The sequence below is a fragment of the Quercus lobata genome, chromosome 8, assembly GCF_001633185.2.
Source record: "Quercus lobata isolate SW786 chromosome 8, ValleyOak3.0 Primary Assembly, whole genome shotgun sequence".
Classification (NCBI taxonomy): Eukaryota; Viridiplantae; Streptophyta; class Magnoliopsida; order Fagales; family Fagaceae; genus Quercus; species Quercus lobata.
The window spans coordinates 49009938-49032904 of record NC_044911.1 but is presented as its reverse complement, the minus strand read 5'-3'; the positions used below and the strand labels follow the sequence as shown (position 1 = coordinate 49032904).

At 34.3% G+C, this 22967-nt stretch overlaps 4 protein-coding genes and 2 non-coding genes across 6 annotated transcripts; 4 read left to right on the top strand and 2 right to left on the bottom strand.

The window, feature by feature from the left end:
* The first annotated feature begins 223 nt into the window (after positions 1 to 223).
* LOC115955178 (UV excision repair protein RAD23 homolog) lies at positions 224 to 3903 on the top strand. The gene is made up of 3 exons (XM_031073234.1): positions 224 to 730; positions 2563 to 2617; positions 3221 to 3903. Exons 1-3 carry the CDS (start codon positions 332 to 334, stop codon positions 3550 to 3552), a joined length of 786 nt encoding a protein of 261 aa, XP_030929094.1. The 5' UTR covers positions 224 to 331; the 3' UTR covers positions 3553 to 3903.
* A 1479-nt stretch (positions 3904 to 5382) lies between these two features.
* On the top strand, positions 5383 to 5454 carry TRNAC-GCA. The gene has a single exon. It is a non-coding gene; the product is annotated as a tRNA-Cys (tRNA).
* Positions 5455 to 5529: 75 nt separating this feature from the next.
* LOC115954481 lies at positions 5530 to 8802 on the top strand. The gene is made up of 2 exons (XM_031072341.1): positions 5530 to 5808; positions 8497 to 8802. Exons 1-2 carry the CDS (start codon positions 5692 to 5694, stop codon positions 8560 to 8562), a joined length of 183 nt encoding a protein of 60 aa, XP_030928201.1. The 5' UTR covers positions 5530 to 5691; the 3' UTR covers positions 8563 to 8802.
* A 1397-nt stretch (positions 8803 to 10199) lies between these two features.
* LOC115958000 (UPF0187 protein At3g61320, chloroplastic) lies at positions 10200 to 13515 on the top strand. The gene is made up of 4 exons (XM_031076362.1): positions 10200 to 11046; positions 11396 to 11563; positions 11955 to 12161; positions 13084 to 13515. Exons 1-4 carry the CDS (start codon positions 10336 to 10338, stop codon positions 13258 to 13260), a joined length of 1263 nt encoding a protein of 420 aa, XP_030932222.1. The 5' UTR covers positions 10200 to 10335; the 3' UTR covers positions 13261 to 13515.
* Positions 13516 to 15208: 1693 nt separating this feature from the next.
* LOC115957768 (riboflavin biosynthesis protein PYRD, chloroplastic) lies at positions 15209 to 18623 on the bottom strand. Its single transcript, XM_031076090.1, has 3 exons — positions 17780 to 18623; positions 16212 to 16510; positions 15209 to 15970 (listed from the first exon to the last, which is right to left on the bottom strand). The coding sequence occupies exons 1-3, from the start codon at positions 18167 to 18169 to the stop codon at positions 15355 to 15357; spliced, it is 1305 nt and encodes a 434-aa protein (XP_030931950.1). The 5' UTR covers positions 18170 to 18623; the 3' UTR covers positions 15209 to 15354.
* Positions 18624 to 18912: 289 nt separating this feature from the next.
* TRNAV-CAC lies at positions 18913 to 18986 on the bottom strand. Its single transcript has one exon. It is a non-coding gene; the product is annotated as a tRNA-Val (tRNA).
* Positions 18987 to 22967: the final 3981 nt, after the last annotated feature.

Genomic DNA, 22967 nt, shown 5'->3' with positions numbered 1-22967 from the left:
AAACACTCAAACTATATTAATTCTTAAACACAAACATAATGCTGTTGCACTTTTTCTTTTTTCTTTTTTGAATGAGCTGAATTTAATTTATAACTGTTTTTAAAAAAACTCAATATTTTTAATTGTTTACTTTTTAAAAATCTTTAAAGGAATTCTTCCCCAAAAATAAAATAAATAAATCTTTAAAAAATTGAAGTAACGTCCGTTACAAACTTACAAAGAAATAAAGTGTGTGAGCAACACCCCTGTCCTGTATTTGGCCTTAGGGATCGACTTCGACAGTTGAACTCAACCCAGAACTCAGAACTCAAACAAGAACAAGACATCAACAATGGAAGAAGCTGCGGCATCTCAGACCACACCAACACCAACTCCAACACCAACTCAAGCACCAGCACCAACATCAACACCAACACCAACTCCAACTCCAACTCCCACACCAACTCCAACATCAACACCGACTCCAACACCAACATCAACGCCAACACCAACACCATCAACAACGCCAACTCCAACACCAACACCAACACCAACACCAACAACAACTCCAACTCCGACTCCGACTCAAGTCCCAAACACAGCCCAGTGTCCCCCTCCAAATCCTCCCCCTTCTCTACCTCCCAAGTCCAAGAAGAGACCACTAGACACTACTACTAGTGTTCATTTCCAGAACTCCAACTACTTTAAGATGCGCTCTATTCTTAGGGATCTTCGTCCTCATTTTCTCGAGGTGAAATTCTTCATACCCACTTGCTCAAAGCTACAAATTTACTTAGAATTACTGTTAGTTCTTAAGATATTGTGTGATTTCATATCTTGCTTTCTTGTCTCATGCATGTTTGTGTTTCTTTTTTTCCTTTTTCTCTTTTAAGTACATATTGGCACTAATTGGGTACAGGATTTGTGATTGTATTGAAGTTTTCTAGTAATTTCGTTTCTGGGTTTCTTTTCTTGATGTATAATGATGTGATCTTGTTCTTCCTTTTTTGTAATGTTTTGTGTCTTTTTAGTGCTTATGAGTAAGAGGTGGGATTGTGGGAATTGGTACAAAATTTAACATTTCCTATGTTAAAATTATGTGCTTTTGAAAAAGGTAATCCGGGCACTGTTATTTGTTATATTAAATTTTATTTTTTTGGTGAATGGCTTAGAGTTGCTTGACATGGGATTTGAGGTTAGGAATGACATGGGAAAGTATTGTTATAATCACAGTAAGGTGTCTTTCCTAATCGTGTGCAGAACCTTAAGTTGGTAAATTTTGATGAATTAAAAAACTGCTGAAAGTTGGTAAAATTCTCAGAAAATTTTGAACTTTTTTTTTGGGTTGCTGTGAACTTATAATCTAAACTAGCAATAGACATGCTCTGGTGATATATATGAAACGTGAAGGAAAAAGATCTATTTTTAGTGACTGAGAGATTCTGCTTATAATGTTTTACCTGGAACACTATGAGGATTGAGGAAGTAGAGTTTATTTTCCTTCTTTTGTTGTTGTTTGGCTTGTGTTGTGTGTATGGTATAATATTCATTGGCATAAATTTTGTTATTACCTTCTGATGCGGCCTTCAGGAAAATGAAATGATTTATGGTATAGTACCCTAGAGTATGCTTAATTATTGATTTAAGGCCTATTTGGAAACAGCAAAAAGATTGGTAATTTGATCTCAAATTTTAAACCACATATGACATATGTATATTATTTTGATGAGTAATCAGAGGTTCTATTGATAAGAGGAAATTGCTCAAGTACACAGTACACAGTGTGTATAAAAGTTCTCCCAATGCTTACGAGTAATCAGAGTTCTATTGATTAGAGGAAATTGCTTAAAGTACACAGTGTGTATAAAAGTTCTCCCAAGGCTTATGAGTAATCAGAGTTCTATTGATAAGAGGAAATTGCTTAAGTACACACTGTGTATAAAAGTTCTCCCAAGGCTTACAAGGGATCTATCAGTTTATATTGTACATTGACCTTGAAATGCAGTCTATATGCTTTTTGGTTATGCATTATAAGAGAATCCCCATCGTGTATACGGTATAAAAGTTAATTTCTCTAACCAGTAGGGTGGATAACTTTGATGTTTTGTAAAGTATCTTGGTTTTAGGCATTGCTCTTGAATAAAAAGCTTTAATCTTTGTATATATTCTCTTTTTTTTCCCTATATTTTGTAATTAATCATCATCATTTCCTGTAATTGCTTACATGGCTGCATTGACTAATGGTTGTGTAATTGTAGTGTTGTTAACTATTTCCATTTCCCCCATCACAGTGCTCTGAAGTGACCTGTGTATCATTTCTTTTGTATTTTTCTCACATTCATTACAATAGATTGTGCATGGATGAATTGAGCCGTCAAGTGCTCCTGAGATTTTTCTCCCCCTTCCTTTCTTTCATTGTGGGATAACAAATACATGATCAAAGGAATTTAAGGTTCCTGACATTTCATCTGATATATAGCCACTGTTGGCGACATGAGAGTGCTTTGGAACTGCTTCATTTGTGTGATAGATTTTATCAATCATGATAGGCCTGATTTTTATTTTTTGATTATCATATTGAAGGCTCTCCGGACCCCTGACTTTCGGAAATGCAAGGCAGCTGATGAAATACGAGAACGTAAGCTTATCAAAACACTCTCTATGTTATTCACACAGGTGAACAGAATCATCCCTGTGTTTGTGCAATTTGGTTACCTAAACATTAACTCCATGTAAAAAGGTTAATAAAGGCATCTTCCATTTTGTGTGCCAGTCTCAATCTTTTAGGCATCACATTTTTATCTTTTTTCTGTAATTATAGTACTTTATCTTCTCTTATTCCAAATTAGTATCATCAAATTATTCTTTTAAATTATCTTTGCACAATAGATATGTAAATGAAAAGGTTTATTCATTTTGGCTTGGCTGAAGATCTTGAAATCTAAGCTGGTTTGTCACCCTGAATTAATGTTGTTAGCGTAATGAGATGGATTTGCATCCATACTAAAGAGCCATTGGTCTTATTCATGACTTAGAGTTACTGATCATAGAGAATGAATATTCTGTCCTGAGTTTCTTAGGCAGCACCCTTTCTTGTGCCCATTCACTTCCAGCAATTATAGAATCTAAGATTCCTGATGACAGAACCAAGTCCTTGAGATGTTGCCTGTCGCTATTTATTAAGGTGGACAAGAAGAATGTAATTTATGTTGATTCATGAGATTTGCTTTGCAATTTGCAGAGATGAAGCTTCTGGTGGAACTACACAAGGAGTTCACAGCAGAAACAGCTTCCTTGGGTAAGAATAAGAATGTGCCAGAAGGCCAAAACCAGGATGGTCAAAAACCACAAGAGCAGCCCAAGGATGTTAAACCAACAACAGAGCAGCCTCAACCAGATAGGGTATTCTCAAAACCATCTGAGAAGCAGCGGGCTGAAGATGGTCGAAGTCAAGGGATACACATTGTTGGAGGATCAGCTTTTGGCTGGAACTTTGTCACTTATTCAGCCAAGGAACCGGCCTATTATGGAGAAACGAAAGAAACATTTCGATTGAGGAATCCAATAAAGTAATTCCCTTCACACTATAGCTGGCTTAAGGAAAATAATGGGAGTCTATGTGCGTGTGCGCGCTCGTGCGTGTGTACACTAATTTATTCAACATTGACAGCTGAAACTTTGCAGAACCTAACCCAATGGATGTAATAATTTTATTGTTGCATATTTTAGGATCAACTAAGTTGTCATGGGGATCGGCAGAAGTGATAGCTTAGTATTTCTTGTTGTCTGTCTGTTTCTGTAATATTCTTTCTAGGCACCCCTATTTCTTTCGTTGGTGTTCCTTAAGCGGCTTTGATGCATGGGCTTTTCTTTTAATGTTTTGTTTTATGCATATATTTGATAATTGGGGGATGAGATTTGAACCCTAAACGTTTTTTTTTTTTTTTTTAAACATCAAGAAGTATCAATTGAGTTATAAAGTTCTCAGTGATGAAATTAGATATTATTTATATCTTTTCGACTTCTTTCGAGATAATGACCATTACAAGCCACCAAGATTCATACCAGTGGTGTATGGCAAAACTTTGGGAAGACAAGATTGCTCGAGTTTTAAAAGTAGATGTGAAATCCTTAAAAAGATTGATTGCTTAGAGTTTTAAAAGTAGAAATGAAATCTTTAAAAAGTTTTAAAACAATCCAATTTAGGATCTTTCTTTAATTTACAATTTGATCTTTAGAGTTCCATAAGTTTGTAAAATGATTATATTTTTCCTTTCTTTTTTTTTGGGGTGGGGGGAAAACAAAAATCATACTATCAAGACCGAGACACTTAACACTGTTTTTGCATCCCCCACCAAAAAAAGGAAAAAAAATTGTGGTCTCTCTTTTTTTTTTTTTTTTTAGAAAAGAAAAAAAAATTGGGGTCTTAAATTAACTAATTTGTGTATTTTGGAGCTTCAATATTAGGGAACTTAATGTATTTATTTGTTCCCTTATTTATTTATCTGTATTATGTTTAATATAAAATCAATTATTGCATCATAGCAATCCAACCTCCATATTATCTCGTTTCAAGAACCTTTTTCATTTTATGGTTTTTTAAACAATCCAATTTTAGAACATTAGTTAAGAGCAAAAAGCTTTGTATCTTAATGACATTGCTTGGTGTGGGATAAAATGCCCTTCCATTTAAATCATTTAATTTCTTCGAATTTTTAGTATGATATAAGGCACGTGGCATTTATTTGATTTTATGTGATTTACACAAATTTATTAAAACTATTTGTCTATTTTAAATGTCTTGTGTCTTACATTTTAAAATTGAAGGATTTAAATAGGAGGAAATCTTTTAAATGTGTGATGTTTCCAACAATGAAAAATGTATCTTGAATTAAAATAATATTAATAAGAAGAAGAAGAAGAAGAAGAAGGCTAAATTGCAAAATATACCCCCTAAAATTTGGAAGTGTTTGAGTTTTACATCCTAAAAAGTTCTAGAATTTAAATTTTACCTCATAAAGTTCAATTCTTTTTACATCAGCAGCTTATCTGTCCATATTTTTAATTAAGTGCCACATAAGTTTGCTACTTGTATTCAGTTTATTCAATAAAATGATGTGATGTCATTTTTAATGCTACAAAAATGATGTGGCATGATTTTATTGGATAAACTAAACACACGTGATAATTTTATATGACACTTAACAAAATATATGGATAAAGGAGCTGCTAATGCAAAAGAAATAAAAATTTAAGGGATAAAATCTAAATTTTGAAATTTCAGGATGTAAAATTTAAACAATTCTAAATTTTAGAGATGTAGTTCGTAATTTAGATTTGGTATGAGGTAATTAGCTATAAGCTTATTTATAAAATAAAATGGAAGATGATAGTCACAATCAAGGGTCCATAGCTCAGTGGTAGAGCATTTGACTGCAGATCAAGAGGTCACCGGTTCGAACCCGGTTGGGCCCTTTATTTATTTATTTTTTAAGTTTAACTGCTGTGCAATTTTTTAAAGTTTCAAACCAGTCTCTCACAGTCACAGAGAGACCAATGATATATTGACACACATCGAGGTCGTTTCTGATATTAAAACCCAGCTTCTTCCAAAATCTTCTTCTTATCTAAAACCCTCTCTCTCTCTCTCTCTCTCTCTCTCTCTCTCTTTCTTTTACAGTCTTTAATGTGCAAAGTTGAAGTAGAAAAAGCATGGTGAACCCACAGACAGACAAGCTTGTGAGAAGGACAACCATGGTGGCCACTCTGACTGCTTCCTATTTTCTTTTGACTGCTGACTATGGCTCCGAACCCAATGTTCTCGACCCTGTATGTGTGTTTCTCTCCTTAAATCATTTATCTTATTTCCTTATTGTTTTTAGTCTGAGGGTCTAGTTGGTTGTGAAGAATCTATAGGAAAAAAGAGATGGAAACTTTATGGGAGACTTTACAACAAAAAAAAAAAAGTTTGGGTTTTTTGGGTTGTTGGACGTATGCTATTCTAGAATATGTTAGCATACAAATGGAGCAAATGCTTTTGGATGGTTAAAGTTTGAAGCTTGTGATGTGGGTTTTCTTTAATTTCCTTTATCTTGTTATATCTTGAATGCTTTCTTATCTGATATCATATTCATTTCTTAATTTCCTTTACTTAATTACAAATGTTTTTGCTTTTAATTTTTCTTTGATTGTTTGTTGCAAAATCTGGTATATATTGGCTGAGTAAGATATCTTCCCTTTGCTCAATTTAGTCAATAAAAAGATAATATTGATTTCTATCATAATTTGTCTATTGTTAAGTTATACACGCACCTGATGGATCTTGAACCCTCTGATCTCACCCTCTACCTTGCCCATGCAAGGGAATGAGGTGCTATTTTATCTAGACTTCATTGGCATCTTGATTCTCGTCATAATGTGAATACTTTGATTGCAATACGCTTACATTGGGGGTTCTGCACCTGGCCTTTATAGAATACTTGACTGCAGTGCTTCAATTATTGTTAGCCATGCCTTGTGGTATAGAATCTTAGGTTTTTCAGAAAAAGAGAAAGTAAGTGCTAAGGTGAACAAGTGGCAAAGACAGTTTGTGTGGAGTTAGAATTGATGCGTCCATATAAGGGGTAAGGTAGTAGGAGGTTATTCTAATGATTTGGCTATGTTCAACGAAGACCCAGGTGAGGGGAGGATCATACAAGGTAAATGTAGAAAGAAGCATGGTGATCTATAGAGTATTGGTGTTCTGCCTAAACATCTAAGCTCAAAGCTCAAATCCCAAAGGTCCAAGCATTTTACTTGGCCTTGGCCGAACTAAAGCTCCTTTATTGAAGCATGCCTTGGGTGTGCTTTTCTGATGCTATTTGAAGAATAACAAAGCACGCTTTCTGGTGCTTACTAAAGAATTACAAATTTTGGATATGCACTTCTTTCTTTCTATTTATATTTTTTTAATCTTGTTTTGGCTAAAAAAATATAAATTATTTAAATTAACCACTTGACCTTAAATGGATCACGTGGATATTTGATTTTTTATACCAACACAACTTCTAAGGTGTTGTACTACACAATTTTTTGCTTACATATCAAAGGACTCAAACGAGGATTATGTACTTTTCTTGTTCTGGTCTTTGCCTTTTAGATTTATTTTTATCATAGCTATCACAGCTATGTATTTTTATGTAGTACATGAGAATTGTATTAAATGTTATGATTAAACTTATATGACTAGATAAGTCATATAGTCCATTGATAATTGTTTCAAATTACCATATAAAAAATTTAAGAAATTGAAGTACCTTGTGTAGAATTTGAACTAACAAACTTTGTGCATTTGCACTAGCCATTTGAGCCTGCAGAAAAAATATATTACTATATCGAGTTCATTAATTTTTTTTATTATTTTTTATGGATCTTTCTATTAGAGGTTATTACTTGTTATACATCATATCTGAAAAATGTGTGCTTTACTTCATTAAGCACTCTTGTTGTGCCTAGGTTCGAAGAAGCTTGTGTGCTTAAGTGTGATTGATGCTATTACCAATCCTGCATAGGATGAAAGATATGACCTGTTCTTAGTAGGTAAAACATAGTCTTGGAGTAGAGGACACAGTCTCTCTCTCTCTCTCTCTCTATGAACTTTTAATGTCTTCAAGGTTAAAACTTTTAGAATTTAACGTTAAAACATCTTTTCTGGGATAAGATTTAGCAGTTTCTGTTCTATGAAGACACAAATCAGTGGAAGGATTTACATTTAAAGAGAAAACCAGGGAATAGGCAAAATGGTTATTGTGTGTAGCATGTTTGTCTAAAGAAATTTTTTTGTAAAGAAACTATTTGCATATGAAAAAGAAGCATGGTACTTAAACCCCCCCCCTCCCTTCCAAAAAAAAAGAAGAAGCAGAATTGCCCCCCAGCCCTCCTCTTTTTTTCTTCTTCCTTGTATGCAGTGGAGAATGCATTGCAAAGTTTCATCCTGGCAGATAAGAAATGTTACTCAGCTGGAAAAAAAAAAAAAAAATTATCCTCAATTTGACCAGAATAATAAGTATGTGTGCGTGCATGCACATTCTTGCACAAATACAAACACCCAATCTTCTAGGTTATACACTTTTAATTTTTCTGGACTCTTTGTAAGGTGATTTTTTTTTAGCCTCCTGTAAAATTACTTTTGACTACTGCATTAGGGGTAAGAAGTAAGACAAATATGGATTACTTTTGGATTTTTATTTGTCAAGTTGAAAAATTTAGATCAATGCGTAATCTATATTTATGAAATAGTAAGTAGAGCATGTACAACAGTGTAGACCAGAAAGTTAACCCTGTGTTCCATATTGTAGAGTAATAGCCATATTGCTGAGGCAATCCTTCAGCTAATAAAAGATAATATATGTGCTTGCTTTTATTGTTGACAAGAAATTGATTTATCTATTTAATTGTAGCATGGTTAACTCATACTCATGCTATGATAAAGATTGGTATTCTTCTGGAGTTTGTGATGACACAAATTTGCAATGGCAGATTAAGAAGGTGATAGTGTCAGCAGAAAACACTGTGAAAGAGTTTATATTTGGAACAAAGAAGTAACTTCAAGAGAACCAAATGGTGAAGCTGGGATCCAACAGTGCAATGGAAAATTCTTAATTGATGGGCAGTTCACTTTGTATAGGAATATCATGGACTTGAGTAAGGATTTTACAACCTGTGTTGAATTTTTGAAAGTTGTAATGTGGGACCTAGTTGTTTTAACACATGTTTTATTGTTTTGGAAATTTCATATTGTTGGGCCTCTTGCTGCAATCAAATACTTTGCATGATGGATGGTTATATACTTGTATTATTGATTATATAAAAAAAAAAAAAAATGATGTTCTCCAAGCTAGCTTGGATGGAACCTGGAAATAGCTCACGCTCAATCTAAGAAAAGCATGTGAAGATCTTGAGCCCTGCCAAAATCTGATATGTTTTTAGTGCTTGTGGTTGTGGGTTGCAACTTCAAAAAAATAAGAAGTCCCTGATATGCCACCAGGAGATGACCCATTTGCATGGTCCTCACAAGTTGATTCCACAAAATTTTCTGTGTCTGTGTTGTGGTACTGAGGGGTTTCAAAGCTCTTCTTACTGATCCTGTTGTGGCAAGAACTACTACTTTGATCTAGTTAATTTCTTCTAATATCTCTTTGTGACCTTGTTTTGTGGAGATTTCATCCCCAATGTGACATTTTTTTCACTAGTTTATTGAAGGGATATAAAAGGTCATGCCCAATGCAAGCTCTCGCTTTTGTGGGGGTTTACAGTTAATTGTGTGAGAGTCCTAACAATAAATTTGTTCAATGGATATTGTATTTGGTATCTAATTTTTTGTCCTTGTTAAGGGATCGGTTGACATTGCAAACAATAAATAATTAGCCTCTTAACTAACAAGGCAGAATTTATCCCAAATTAAACACACTTGTATTGAATCTAACGACACGCATAAAGAAATTGAGAATTCAATCAATTGAGGGTGTTATATATATATATATATATATATATATAATCTTTGAATGAAATCGATCGAAATATTATTGTTAAGAAAACATTTACTAGTATGAATAGTATAATCTAGAAAACATGAAGAGGTGACCAACACAACCAAAACCCTATGATAAAGAACTCTTCTTCATTTACAGTGAAAAGAACATAAGATTTCCAAACAAAAACTCGTTGCTATCAATAAGATACAAAAAAGACTACGCAAATAACCTACTTTCCAAGCTAAATATCTGGAAGGCACGACCACTCACAAAAGTATAGAGGAAAACTTCCACAAAGAGCAACGAGAGACCCATGCAACATATTCCAAATCGCTATGGATACCACAATTGATCACCATTAATAGAGATTAATTGTTTTAAATCACTTCAGGTTGGTAGGACTTTCAAACATTTGGAATACATTGGAGTTGTAAATGACATTACGTTCTTCACTAAAAATAACGACTCCTTTGCAATGGCGGCTGCACAGAGAGAGAGAGAGAGAGAGAGAGAGAGAGAGCTCTTTACCTCCCTGTGACACACTTGTAGTTCACTAGTTTTTCTTGCTTGTTTGCTTTTTATTTTTTATTTTTAATAAATTTCAAGAGACGAAAACGACAGTCGTTTTCTGCCTATGTTGACTACATATTTTTATCCAAAAATATATATATATATATATTTGAACATGTGTAAAAACCTCCATCACAAAATAACCGTTTCCAACTAACCCATCTACTCCCTTCTCTTCCCTCTCACTCACTCACTCAATCTGTCTTTTTTAAGTCTCTCTGAAACCCTAACATGCTCTCTCTTTGCCTCTCCTTCAAAGCCCTAACTCCCACAAATGACTCAAACCACCACAAACCCTATCAAACCCATCTCCAATCTCTCTCTCTCTTCCAACTTCACCCCCAAAACTTTCCTCAAACCACACCCAACAACAACTACCCTTCCCTCCATTTTCAACTCCAAACCCAAAACCCTCTCTTTCAAAATCCACTCCTCTTCAAACTCCCCACTTCCTCCTCCTTCCTCCTCTGACACTGAGTTCCTTATCTCAATCCTCCACGCAATACCCGACTGGGCCGACCACGTAAAAGAGCGAGGAATGCGAAAGAAACGAACTCTTTACAACCACGAGAACTGGATTCAACATAGGAGCTCGCTTCGCCATTGGCGCCACGTCTCGTCGAGCCTCTCCTCCCGTGTGATCCTATCTTTGGTCCCTCCGGTGATCGTCTTCACTTCCTTTGCGGCCATAATTGCAGCCTACAATTCTGCTGTGTCGCTGCACTGGTTGCCGGGTTTTTTCCCAGTGTTGAGGGCCTCAACGTTGCCGTACCAGTTGACAGCACCGGCGCTGGCGCTGTTGTTGGTGTTCAGGACGGAGGCTTCGTACTCGAGGTTCGAGGAGGGGAGGAAGGCGTGGATGAAGGTGATTGCCGGGACGAATGATTTGGCGAGGCAAGTGATTTCTGGGGTTGAGAATTCAGTCAATGCGCCGCTCAAGAAGGCGCTTTTGCAGTACATTATGGCATTTCCGGTTGCGCTTAAGGTTAGTGATAGACAGTCTCCTGTTTAATTTGCTATTTTTGGTATGGTATTTTGCTTCTGTTTTTAGCTTAGTGAGGGAAAGAAGTAATTGTATTTGAATTTTTACTTAATTAGAAGGTCTATTAAATTGAATTTTGAAGCAAGTAATGTACTGGTGCAACAAAATGGAGAATGAGAGTTTTGTGATGAGTGATGACTTCTTCTTCTTCTTCTTTTTTCCTGAGTAATATGATGTGCTGGGAAAAGGTTCAATGTTTTTTTTTTTTTTTTTTTCTGTAATTTGGAGAATGTGATTTGGTCAGGTTTAGCTTGGTGACACAAACTTACTGATGTGAACAGTTTAAGTGCAGTGTCATTTGGTTTATGGCCTAGATGTTAGGCAAGAGCTCCAGAATGTGCTTGAAGTAGATGATCTGGCAATAGTACTCAATTCAAAGCATCGGCCACGTTGCATCATTGAGTTCATCTCTCAAAGCCTCCAGATGCTAACGTTGGAGGAATCAAGGAGAAATGCACTGGTAATTCCCTTCTTGGGCTATCTTAAGAGTTTCCAAAAGTGATCCCAGGGTTTTTCCTGTTTTGTTTCTTTTTTTGTTTTGGTTATTTTATTCCATTCCAAGAAGTTGGAAAATGGTTACACAGTAGTGTAAATTAAATTAAAAAAAGTTATAGACAATCAGGTGTAAAATTGGCAGATTTTTTATTCTTACAATGCTGAATATGAAGAATCAAAAGTCACCGGTATCAAGTAGAAACATTTATGCAGTTAGTACATTCTTGAAGCTTTCCAGAAACATTTACATTAAAACTATAATGTTTCTATATGCCAATACATGCTCAAAACTACCAAAATTATGTGCATTGTGTAATTTTTTTTATTCAGGTTGTAGTTTTCCAAATGTAATGCAGGAGTCAAAGATCTCTGGTTTCCATGAAGGAATTGGTATTTGTGAACAACTTTTGGGTATCCCAATCCCCCTGTCCTACACTCGCTTGACCTCAAGGTTTCTAGTCCTCTGGCATCTCACTCTTCCTATCATACTCTGGGATGATTGCCATTGGATCGTGATTCCCGCTACTTTCATGAGTGCTGCTTCTTTGTTCTGCATAGAAGAAGTATGTATTGCTTCTGTCTGCCTTATTATGCATGTGATTGTATTTGTATATGTGTGCTAGTAAAGCAATAGGAAATACTACTTTGAATCATAGAATTTTAAGGAAATATACAATTAACAAACATGTTTCAAATTTGAAAATGACCCAGAAGAAATGGTTTTGTCCTTATTCAGTTATTCTCATGTGATATTCACTTTCCAATATTTTGAACATAAAGACCAAATCTGGATTTTTTGACCAGTTTTTCTACTCACTAAAAAAGCTTGTTCCCAGTTTATCTAGTCTCATTATTATAGAAAATTCCATTGTTTTATGACTGAATCGTTCATCCCTGACATGACTGATGTGGCAAGGGCACTTAAGAAAATAAACCCATTAATGAATTTCAATTTTGGTATAAAATGAAAAAGAGAAGTGAAGGCTCATGTTAGTCAGGATTGGGAGTCATGGATGAGAAACAAATTATCGCGAGTCTTATGTTTTATCCATTGGCTTCCCCCACCCCCCCCCCCCCCTTTTTTTTTTTTTTTTAAATTCAGTCTTCCTAGTTATGAAGTTAGAAATAATGGATGCTAAGGATTCCCATATATGACTATTAATAAGACAAATGGAAAAAAGTGGGAGTCTACATCAAGGCACATGTTTTTTTTATTTAATCTTTAGCAATTGGTCTTCAATCATGCAAGTCTTCTTTCTTCTTCTTTTTTTTTTGGTGGGGGTGGGGGGGTTGAAAATTTGTTAACTTGAAGTTGTATAGTGTTCAGCAACACGCTCTCTCTTTCTCTCTCTCAAATGAATTAACAATGTTGAAACTGTCACATGTATTTACCTTGTGTCACCAAGTGGCTACACAAGCGGTTGAATATTTTGCAAACAAAATACAGTTTCCATATTCTGATATGATGATAATTGATTTCTGTAGGTTGGTGTTCTTATTGAAGAGCCATTTCCAATGCTGGCACTGGATGAGCTTTGCAAGCTGGTTCACAATAATATTCAGGAAGCAATCGCAACCGACAAAATAATTCAAGCTCAGTTGACTGCAAAAATGAGGAGCCACTCTAAGGAGCACTCACCAAATGGTCGTCCTACTTCTTAGGTTGATGGGAAGCTCATTTTTATTTTCACAATTTAGGCTACTAGGCATGGTACCCATATATTTCCCTGTTTGCGGAGCTGGTGGCTAATTACACGCATCATCTGTCATATAAATCGCACATTATAGTTGAGCTTTAGCATCAAAGTATGTAGATATGAAATTATTTACTCCCATGAAATTTGTTTTCTTATTTCATATGTATATAATAGACTTGTTTTGATGATAAAATTAATCACCAATTTGGGCTGCTCTGCATTTCTATGTTGAATGATTCTTTAGATGACTCAGATAGTGTCAAAGTACATATACTAAGAGTGCTTACCAAAATAAGTTTTTGTTTTCTTTTCTATTTCTTATCTTGATGAAGGACAAAATGTTGATGTAAGAGGGCTAAATCACCCTATTCTTCCTAACCAAAAGAATGAGATATGACAGCTCAATCACCTCATCTTCAAGAGATTTCCACTAGACCAATTGAAAACAAGTTGGGAGAATATACATTTGCATCCTACCATTGCAATCACTCTCATTAAAGAAAAGTATAATGCTATGACAAAGGCTCTTGGCTATAAGATATTCGCTTGTAGTCCTTTTCATAACTTCAATGCTGCCAATTTCCCACCAGCATATTCCTCCTAAAGCTTCTACAACAGTCCTATGATCCTTTCGTTGACACTTCAAAAAGCTTCTATAAATTGACAAAACCTCTCTAACTCGTCAAACCACTGTACCATTCATCGCACTTGCAATTAAATTCATTTGAACCAAAATCGCCATCCAAATCCCTTTCTAGTCAATTAAATTTCTCTTTGTATTTTGATGATGGTTATATATACAAGTTGAATTTGTCATTTTGTGTCCTAATACGGAGACAATTTCTAATCATGTTTGCAATGTGTGAACTAGGGAGGCAAGCCTCAAACCAAGCATTCTTAGTCAGGTAAAGTTTGTCAACACAATTAACTATTACTACTGTCTATTGGGATTAAATTCCTTCTTCTTTTTTGTTAAGTGTCTATTAGGATTAAATTCAATTGCGGTTGTGGTGCACAATTTATGTTCGTACGAAAATAATTAGTTCATATTTCTGTGCTATCATTTTACAGAACTTTGCATACAAATGCAAAGAAAGACAACATGTAAAGCTAGCCGGGCAACATTTTGAGGTTAGAGGACTGTGATACCTTTTTTTTTTAAATTAAAAAAAATGGATAAATAAAGAAAGAGTGAGCTGTTAAAGCCAGATAAGCTGTAGTAAAATGGAATCTCAGGTAAAATTTCCACGACAGCCAAAAAAAAAAAAAAAAAAAAAAAAAAAACAAAAAAAAACAAAACCTAAACAATTTGAGATTTTACTGTTATAGTAGTCAATGTCTTGAATTCTAAGTTAGGGACCGTTTTGATTTAGAGTAATAATAGTCACATACTCCTTATTATACAATTACCTACACACTGTCACAAACAATTTTAGTTAAAAATATGAAATTGTGTGCCTTAACTAAAATCGTGTTTTGCAACCTCAAAAACACTATTTTAAAATGGAACATGCAATAGCAAGTATATAATAAAATTTTCCATTTGATTCAACTACTAAAATCAAATACTTGGATATCAGTCTATACCGATATATATCAATAATTTTATTAGAAATCCATAGTCAAGCCATCTCATTGACCAACATAAATTCATAAAAAGATTTAAAACATTTAAAGACATAGCACAAAAGTTCATAAAATATTAAAAACTCATAAATAACATGTTTGGTAAGAGCATTGATTTTTTTTTTTTTTTTCAAACAGTGTAAATAGTTTCCAAAAATTGGATTGGAAAACTATTTTTAGGGAACTTAATATAATGCAAAAAATGTGTGTTTGACACCATTTTCTAGAACAGTTTTTTAGAAACCTAAACACAAGATATGTTGTTTACGACAGAATGTGTGGTCCAATTTTTCAAAATATTTACAAACATGCCATTGAAATATGTTTCTAAAGTTCACATAGTTGTGCCGGAACAAAATGGCCATTATTCAAAATTTTGGTTGTTGCACTTATGTTGTGTCTGCAACGAGTTCCAATCACAGAATCACTTACATTAAAGATAACCCTCTAGCACTATTTTCTTATCAGAGATTATGGGTTGTAAATTCTTCACTTTTAGTCCTCTATCCAGACTCTTAATTGCCACTTGCAAATTCTCATTATCACTATCACTTCCACCCCAAATTGGCAAAATTTCCATCACAATTTTTTGCAACAAATTTTGTTCAATACTCTCTTTTAGAAGCTCTTCAAGATCTCCAAAGCTCCCCCTCAAATCCAGCAAAACACTACAAAAACCTTGGCGCTTACAATATTCCAGAATTGCATTCAGATTTATCTGATCCAAAACCACTGTTTCAATTCCCTGTTGAGCTGTTATGTCCCCTACATCCATCTCTTTGTCAGTGAAGATAATCACATTAGCAGTTTCTTCAGTGGAGAGAGCTAGGATTCTGGTCAGAGGACTAGGATTTCTTGCTATTGTAATCAAAAGGGGTTGCTTGGCTCCAGGTTCTTGGGATGCCGGAATGGAGAGCTTATCAATTAATAGTGTGGGAGACAGTATAACTGCATCATGCTCCTGTAACAATTGTGAGTAGTATCCACCAGCCTCTGTCACTCCTTCACCAAGCTGATCTAAAACATTGCCATTAACTGAGAGAGAGTATCTGCAGGTCACAGAGAGTTCTTTAAATGGAATACATTTTTGTTTATATTTACTTAGAATAGAAGCTAGAACAGCAAGTTTTCAAGAAAATTCAAAATATAATAACACCCAAGCAACATTTTTTAACAAAGAAAATTAAAGGTTTTACAAAAAAACCAAGATAAAATAGTATGACTATAAATAGATATAAAACCATTTAATGATCAATGGTTTCTATTATATAAAAAATGTGGTAACTTTACCTGAGTGTTAAAAAAGGTTTTCCAGTCAGCATTTGATGGATATAGGCCTCATTGAGCCTCTTGCACAATTCTTCTTCCACGCCCACTGTCACATTGATTCCTGCATCTCTCAGTTTATCCAGTCCCTTTGAAGCCACTATTGGGTTTGGATCAACCATCCCGACCACTACCTTTTTTACTTTGGCTTTAATCATTGCTTCAGTGCAGGGAGGAGTTCTCCCATAGTGGTTACATGGTTCCAAGCTCACATATGCTGTTGCATTCTCAGCCAAATCCCCAGCATCTCTCAGAGCAAAGACCTGCAAATTTCACCACTTGACTTCATACATTCAGCAAAGGCTATACATAAACAAGATATTATAATTATCTCTCTAATTTCCAACTCTATCATTTTTCAGAGAATAACATTGAATTTCTAGATATACATGAATGGTAAATTACATTTTGCAATACTAAACTATTTCTCCAAACCAATTTACTACCTTAAACTACAAATCTGAAGAAATAAGCCCATAAACTATATTGCTTATTTTTTTCACTGTTAGTAACCCATAAACCAAGTGGCCCTTAACTGAATTGATGAAACATACCTGGTGCTTGTAATGTAAGTTATATTTCTCCTTATCAAGGAACCTTTCTATGCAACTTACAAGATGACAACATTTTCCTGGTCACAAATGTTCTCTCTCTCTCTCTCTCTCTATATATATATATATATCCCCCTCTTTAGAGTGAACATTGATTTTTTGCAATGACAGCTATGGCATCCTACAACTAGTTAACTAGTCTTGCAATGGAGAGAAAAATTCTAATCTTTTAAGTTGCAATCATTGTTTCATAAGGTCACTTCAGGTTAAGGCTAACTGACAAATGGATTAATACTGCTAAAAGAATAGATTTAAGGCTCATTTATTTGATTTGTCTTTTATATATATATATATGTAAGTGATAGAAATTTTATTTTATTTGTAGCTCATGGTAGTAAATGTTTTTGCAAAATAGTCCAGTGTAGTAATCTTTTGATTAGTAAGTTTCACAAGCATCTAATGGTTTTTGAATTCATGACTTACCACCTCCATCCAATGTTGTGATAGGAGGAACGGACTTTGGAGCCAGAGTTCATTGACATAGTTTAGGTCCTTTAGTATAGTAGCATGTAATAACCCAACACAAATACCATAAGAACATAACTGTTTATAAACTACTCATTCCAAAATACAATAATGCAGAACCATTTTTATGTTAGCACATTCGAAATCTCTTACCGTCAAAACAAATCATAAGTTCAGAATCAGTTTATCAAAAAGGTAGAGAATTACCCAAACTGCCAAACATGCTTATCAAACAGTCTTCTTTATCACCACTTTCAAAGTGCCAAAACAATATTTCCACAAAGTTTCCACAAAACTTAAGTACCTACTTAATGCTCAAAAAATAAACGCACAAATCTGAAGAAAGAAAAGGGGAAAAGAAAAAATACACACCACAGTACCACACACACACACACACACAAAACTATCTTTCATTCTTATTGCACATGAGAAAAAAGAGAGGAAAGTGGGTTTTACCTCACCATGAGGCTGTCCAGCTTTAGGGTGAAAGCCTTCACCAACAATTTTTCCATCCTTGACAATAACACAACCCACCATGGGATTGGGACTGGTACGCCCAATTGCCTTCCTGGCAAGCTCCACACACCTCCTCATGTAAAACCCATCATCATCATTCTCATTATTTTGTGCCATTCCACCACATCTGACCTTAACCAAACCACCAAGATTCTTCAAACAAGTTGGTGATTTGGACACCCTTTTGAGTGAATTGCAAAACCCAGATTTGAACACAAGTTTGGTGGAGTGGTGGGTGGAATATGGGGGAGGGAAAGAAGGGAATATAATATGAGGAGCCGGCGTGAGAGTGTGATTGGGAAATGAAAGCCTTTGAATTTGAATATTCATTGGAAAATGAAAACCCAGGTGGGGAGTGAGAATATGTTATGTAGCAACAGCCTCTCTAACTCTAAAATTTTTTTTTAGAGTTGCCACAGTAGTTTTCTTGAAGAAGAGAACACTGTAGCAATTACCATTAAAATAATCCCCGGTTGAAAAAAAGATTATTATTTTTCCTCTTTCTTTCTTCAGTCAGGAAACAAAGGGGAAGCAACTCTCTCTCTCTCTCACAAAATCAACCCAACTTTCTCTCATAAAAACGATCTGGAAAAACCTAAGCTCCAAAACAATCTAAATGATTTTAGCAATTGGCAGATAGGAGAATTTTTACAACCAACACAAGAGTATACGCTTGGCTGAAGAAAGAAGAAGAATCTGCTGGAGAAGAAAGGCAAAGGGAAGGAGATATTCTTTCACTGCGAAAAAAGAATGCTGGAGGCTTTACTAGTACTAAGAAACCTTTTTTTTTTTTTTTTGAGAAAGTAGTACTGAGAAACGTGATTTGGCCTTTAAATTAAGTTTTTATTTTAAAAAAAATTTAATTATAAGCTTCTACTAAAGAATCTGATAAGAGTACATTTTTAAGGAAAAATAATTACTCCAATTTAAGAATAATAATCACTTATCCTTAGATTAAGATTAGATAGTTTTTTTAATGAAAAATTAATGAATATTAAAAATTAAAAAGTAGAAACTTTATTTTTCTCAAAAAAAAAAAATAGAAACTTTACGGAAAGTAATGTATAAAATATTGTCTGAGCCCGGGTTCGAACCGGGGACCTCTAGTGTGTGAGACTAGCGTGATAACCAACTACACCACCCAGACAGGGGCATGATTTATTGCTGTTATTATAATAACTATAGCTGTTATTATAAATAACTAGGGGTTTTTTTTTTTTTTTTTTTTTTTTTTTTTTTTTTTTTCAGTGCCAAGAATATATTCAAAAGGCAAAAATGCAAAACTGACCCTCTAATTTTTAGTTTTTTATCATTACAGTTCTCTAACTTTCAGTTTTGTCATTTCAGTCCTTTATCTTTCAATTGTTATTAATTTGGTACTCCGTTAAACTCCAATTATGTCATACTATTAATTGAGTCAAAACGATGTCATTTTGTCTCTTTTAAAAAATAATAATAAATTTCGAAATTTAAAGAAAATTAAAAAAAATTGATATTAAAAAAAAAAGAAAAAGAAAACATTTAAGGGAACGACGATGGCCTCGTTCCCCTTACCTGAAATCAAAACCCATGCAACAAGAGAGAAGCGTTTGTGGGGTTGTTTGTGGCGCAAAGAATGCAAGTCACCGCCGGAGCAAAACTCCATGACAATGCAAGAGAAATGGGAGGCTTCGAACTCGACGTGAAGCGTAGACAAAAAAGGATGGTCCAGCATCTTCAGAGTCTTCCTCTCCTTCTCAGCTCTCTGCACCTTCTTCTTCTTCGCTAAGGCCTCTTTGTCCACCGCCTTCATTGATTGATTTGATTTAAGTTAGCCACGTGCGTGTGCGTGTGGTAGTTCGTTGCGTGGGTTTTGATTTCAGGTAAGGGAAACGACGACATCGTCGTTCCCCTAAACGTTTTCTCTTCTTCTTTTTTCCTTTTCTTTTTTTTTTTTAATTTTCTTTAAATTCCGAAATTTATTTAAAAAACAAAAAGTCAAAACGACGTCGTTTTGGCTTAATTAATGGTAGTACATAACTGGAGTTTAACGGGGTACTAAATTGACAACAATTGAAAGTTAGAGGATTGAAATGAAAAAACTGAAAGTTAGAGGACTGAAATGAAAAAGACTGAAAGTTAGATGGTCAGTTTTGTATTTTTGCCCATTCAAAACTAAAGAACCACAAGTCTGTTACAAATATGGCTGGCTTAATCACTAGCCAACAGGTCTTCCACCAAGTGGTGGGTTATATAAAATAAAGTGGTTTGATTGAAGATCAGCCCCCATCCTAACTAGTTTATTAGTACATTTATTAGCTTCCCTGTACACATGCCCCACAATGTAGTTAGGAAACATCTTCATCAGGTTCTTGTAGTTAGATAACAATGGTTCTAGGATAAGATTTTCTACAGATAAATTAGATAATAAACAAGAAATTCAGCATCCATTTCTACACAAATATTTTCTAGATTGAATTGTTTAGCTAGGTTCAGTCCGTCCCTGAGAGCTTCACCCAGTCATAAAAGAAAAACAAATTATATTATAACATATATTTAAATAATAAGTAATTACAAGAATCTTATTTCTCCAGTTGAAACCCATAAAATAATTAAAATAGTACATAAAAAAAGTTGTATATTAAAAAAAAAAAAGAAGACATATTGAGCTTTCCTATAGTCAATATTGCAATGAAAGTGACATTACAAAGAAGATAAAACCAGGATTTTCAGACCCGGACCGTTCATTGAACCGTAAAAGGGAGAGGTTCAAGGTTTTTGAGGTCGAATCTAGGTTGAACCGGAGTCGAACTGTGATGACGTCATAATTAATTTAATAATTAATTAAAGTCTATATATAGATATTAAATTTATAAAACTAGCAAAATTGACAATATATTTATATATGTGAGGGAAATTTAATGATTTTCAAGCATATATTTAATAATTAAATAAGAAATTTAATAAAATAAAAATCATGAAAACATTAAAATTTATAATTAATTTTTGAAGTAAAGTTTAATATTTTTGAAGGATTTTAATTGTGGGGCCCAAATGATTTATGGGCCAGGCCCATCTACCCGGGGAGAATCCAAAGGCCAAGCCGAGGAAGGCTATGGCCCAAGCTCTACAAAATAGCCTATGTATACCGTCGAGGGCAGTTCAGTCCTCGGCAGACCCAAAGTCCCCCCCAGAAAGAGGGGTAAAAACGGTATAGGACTGAAACTTGGAAGAAAGATCTAAAATATCCAGGGAAAGCTGCCCTTACTGCCATTCAATGCTCTGAACCTGACAGAGCCGCATTCTTTGGCTTTTACAACCACCCCCAACGACTTTGAATATGGGCTGATGGGACAAGTATCAATCTTGGAAAGGTTGACCCTATACGTGGACGAAGGACAATGAACGCAGGCAAAATATAAAAGGAAAGATAAGTAACCTAAAGAAGAGGCTGGGAAAAATGGCCAAAAACCAGAGCCTCCCAGCCCACCTCTAGGAGAAAGACTCCATGGGTGAAGATAACTTAGACACGCACGAATATCACGAAAAACCCACCGCTTGGTGACTAAGGCCTAGCCTTCTAAACCCACGCTCTACAAATGATATTGTTTTGGGCCTTTTTACGTGCGAACCCCACACCGCTACGGTTCGTTACGAATCGTGTCCTTACATTAATTATATATATTTTTTATTCCTTGTAAGAGATGGATAATTTAACTTAGTAGAATAAAATTGTGTTAAGTTGTTTTTATTAAAAAAAAAAAAAAATGCTAAGGGGTTCACGATTCTTGTCACCGGTTCGTGCGGTCCAACCCCGGTTTTAGGGGTTCACAGAATTAACAAAAAATCTGGTTCTTTATGCTTAAAAAACCGGTTTTTATCCTAGTTCCTGGTTTTCACGGTCCGAACTCCTGGTCCAGTCCGGGTTTGAAAACCTTGAATAAAACCTGGGAAGTTTTGCAATGCTAATTCAGGCTCCAATACTAATATTCATCAATAAACATGCCTCTTTCCTTGAGACGGATTTTTCAAACTTTACTGGAGTTAATTGCAAGGTGTACGTAACCAAAGGAATCCTAATGATATTAAGCAAATTTCGAGTGCATACTTAAGTTTATCAAATCTACATATTCGTATAGGTTAATTATAAGAAGAATTAACTGAGATGACAATAAGTTTATTGCAAATTGTAGGCGCTTTTTAATTTGTTAATAGAGTTTTTGATCATGCATATCATAGGTGAATGTCATATATGCATACCAAGATAAGAAAGGACTTTTAAAATAAATTTGAACATATAGATAGGCATATTAAGTGAATTGTAATAATTTATTATAAAAAGAATTTAAGTAATTAGTCCATTTTTTTACAAGGTATGAAATATGCAAAAATAACCCACCAATCTAATCCAACCCAACCTATCCTAACAAGGTAAAATTGGAATTTAAAAGACACTTAAACCCAATCTATTCACACCCTTACTTGAAAGGGTATTTGGCCATTGAAAAATATAATGTGAGTAAAATACAAAAACAAACCTTGAGTCTTTAGCTAATATCGTATATGAGAAATTCAAATTCCAAACAGTGAAAGAAATTAAAACATACCACCAATCATTGTTGTTCAAGTGTTTTATAGAGAAAAAAAAAAACCAAATATAAAATAATGAATTGGAAAAGACTCTTAATAGGATGAGTATTTATCTATCAATCTTACTATTAAACAAATAAAAATAAAATTGAATATATAAAAATTAAATGATTGGATAAAAACTATATGGACCACATTAAGTCTCCCAATGGGAAAAAAAATCTTACACTAGATAAAAAATATACATATATTAAATTTGCACCAAACTACGCTTAACATCTTTTGAAAATTCCTTACTTCTCGAATCCATTCAACAACACATCTTGATTGCATAGGTCTTATAGTGTCTAATTAATAGATGTTCTTAGAATATTTGTCAATTGACCATTTAAAGATAGTTTTAAGTTTTATGAGAAATATAAAAAATAGTTTAAAAAATCAATTTTAATATCATTTTTTTTTTCTTTTTCCATAAAATTTGTATAAAAATACTTCTTAAACCAATCTCTTTAGCACTTAATGGCATCGGTTAACTTTTCTAATGTTAATAATAGTCGGT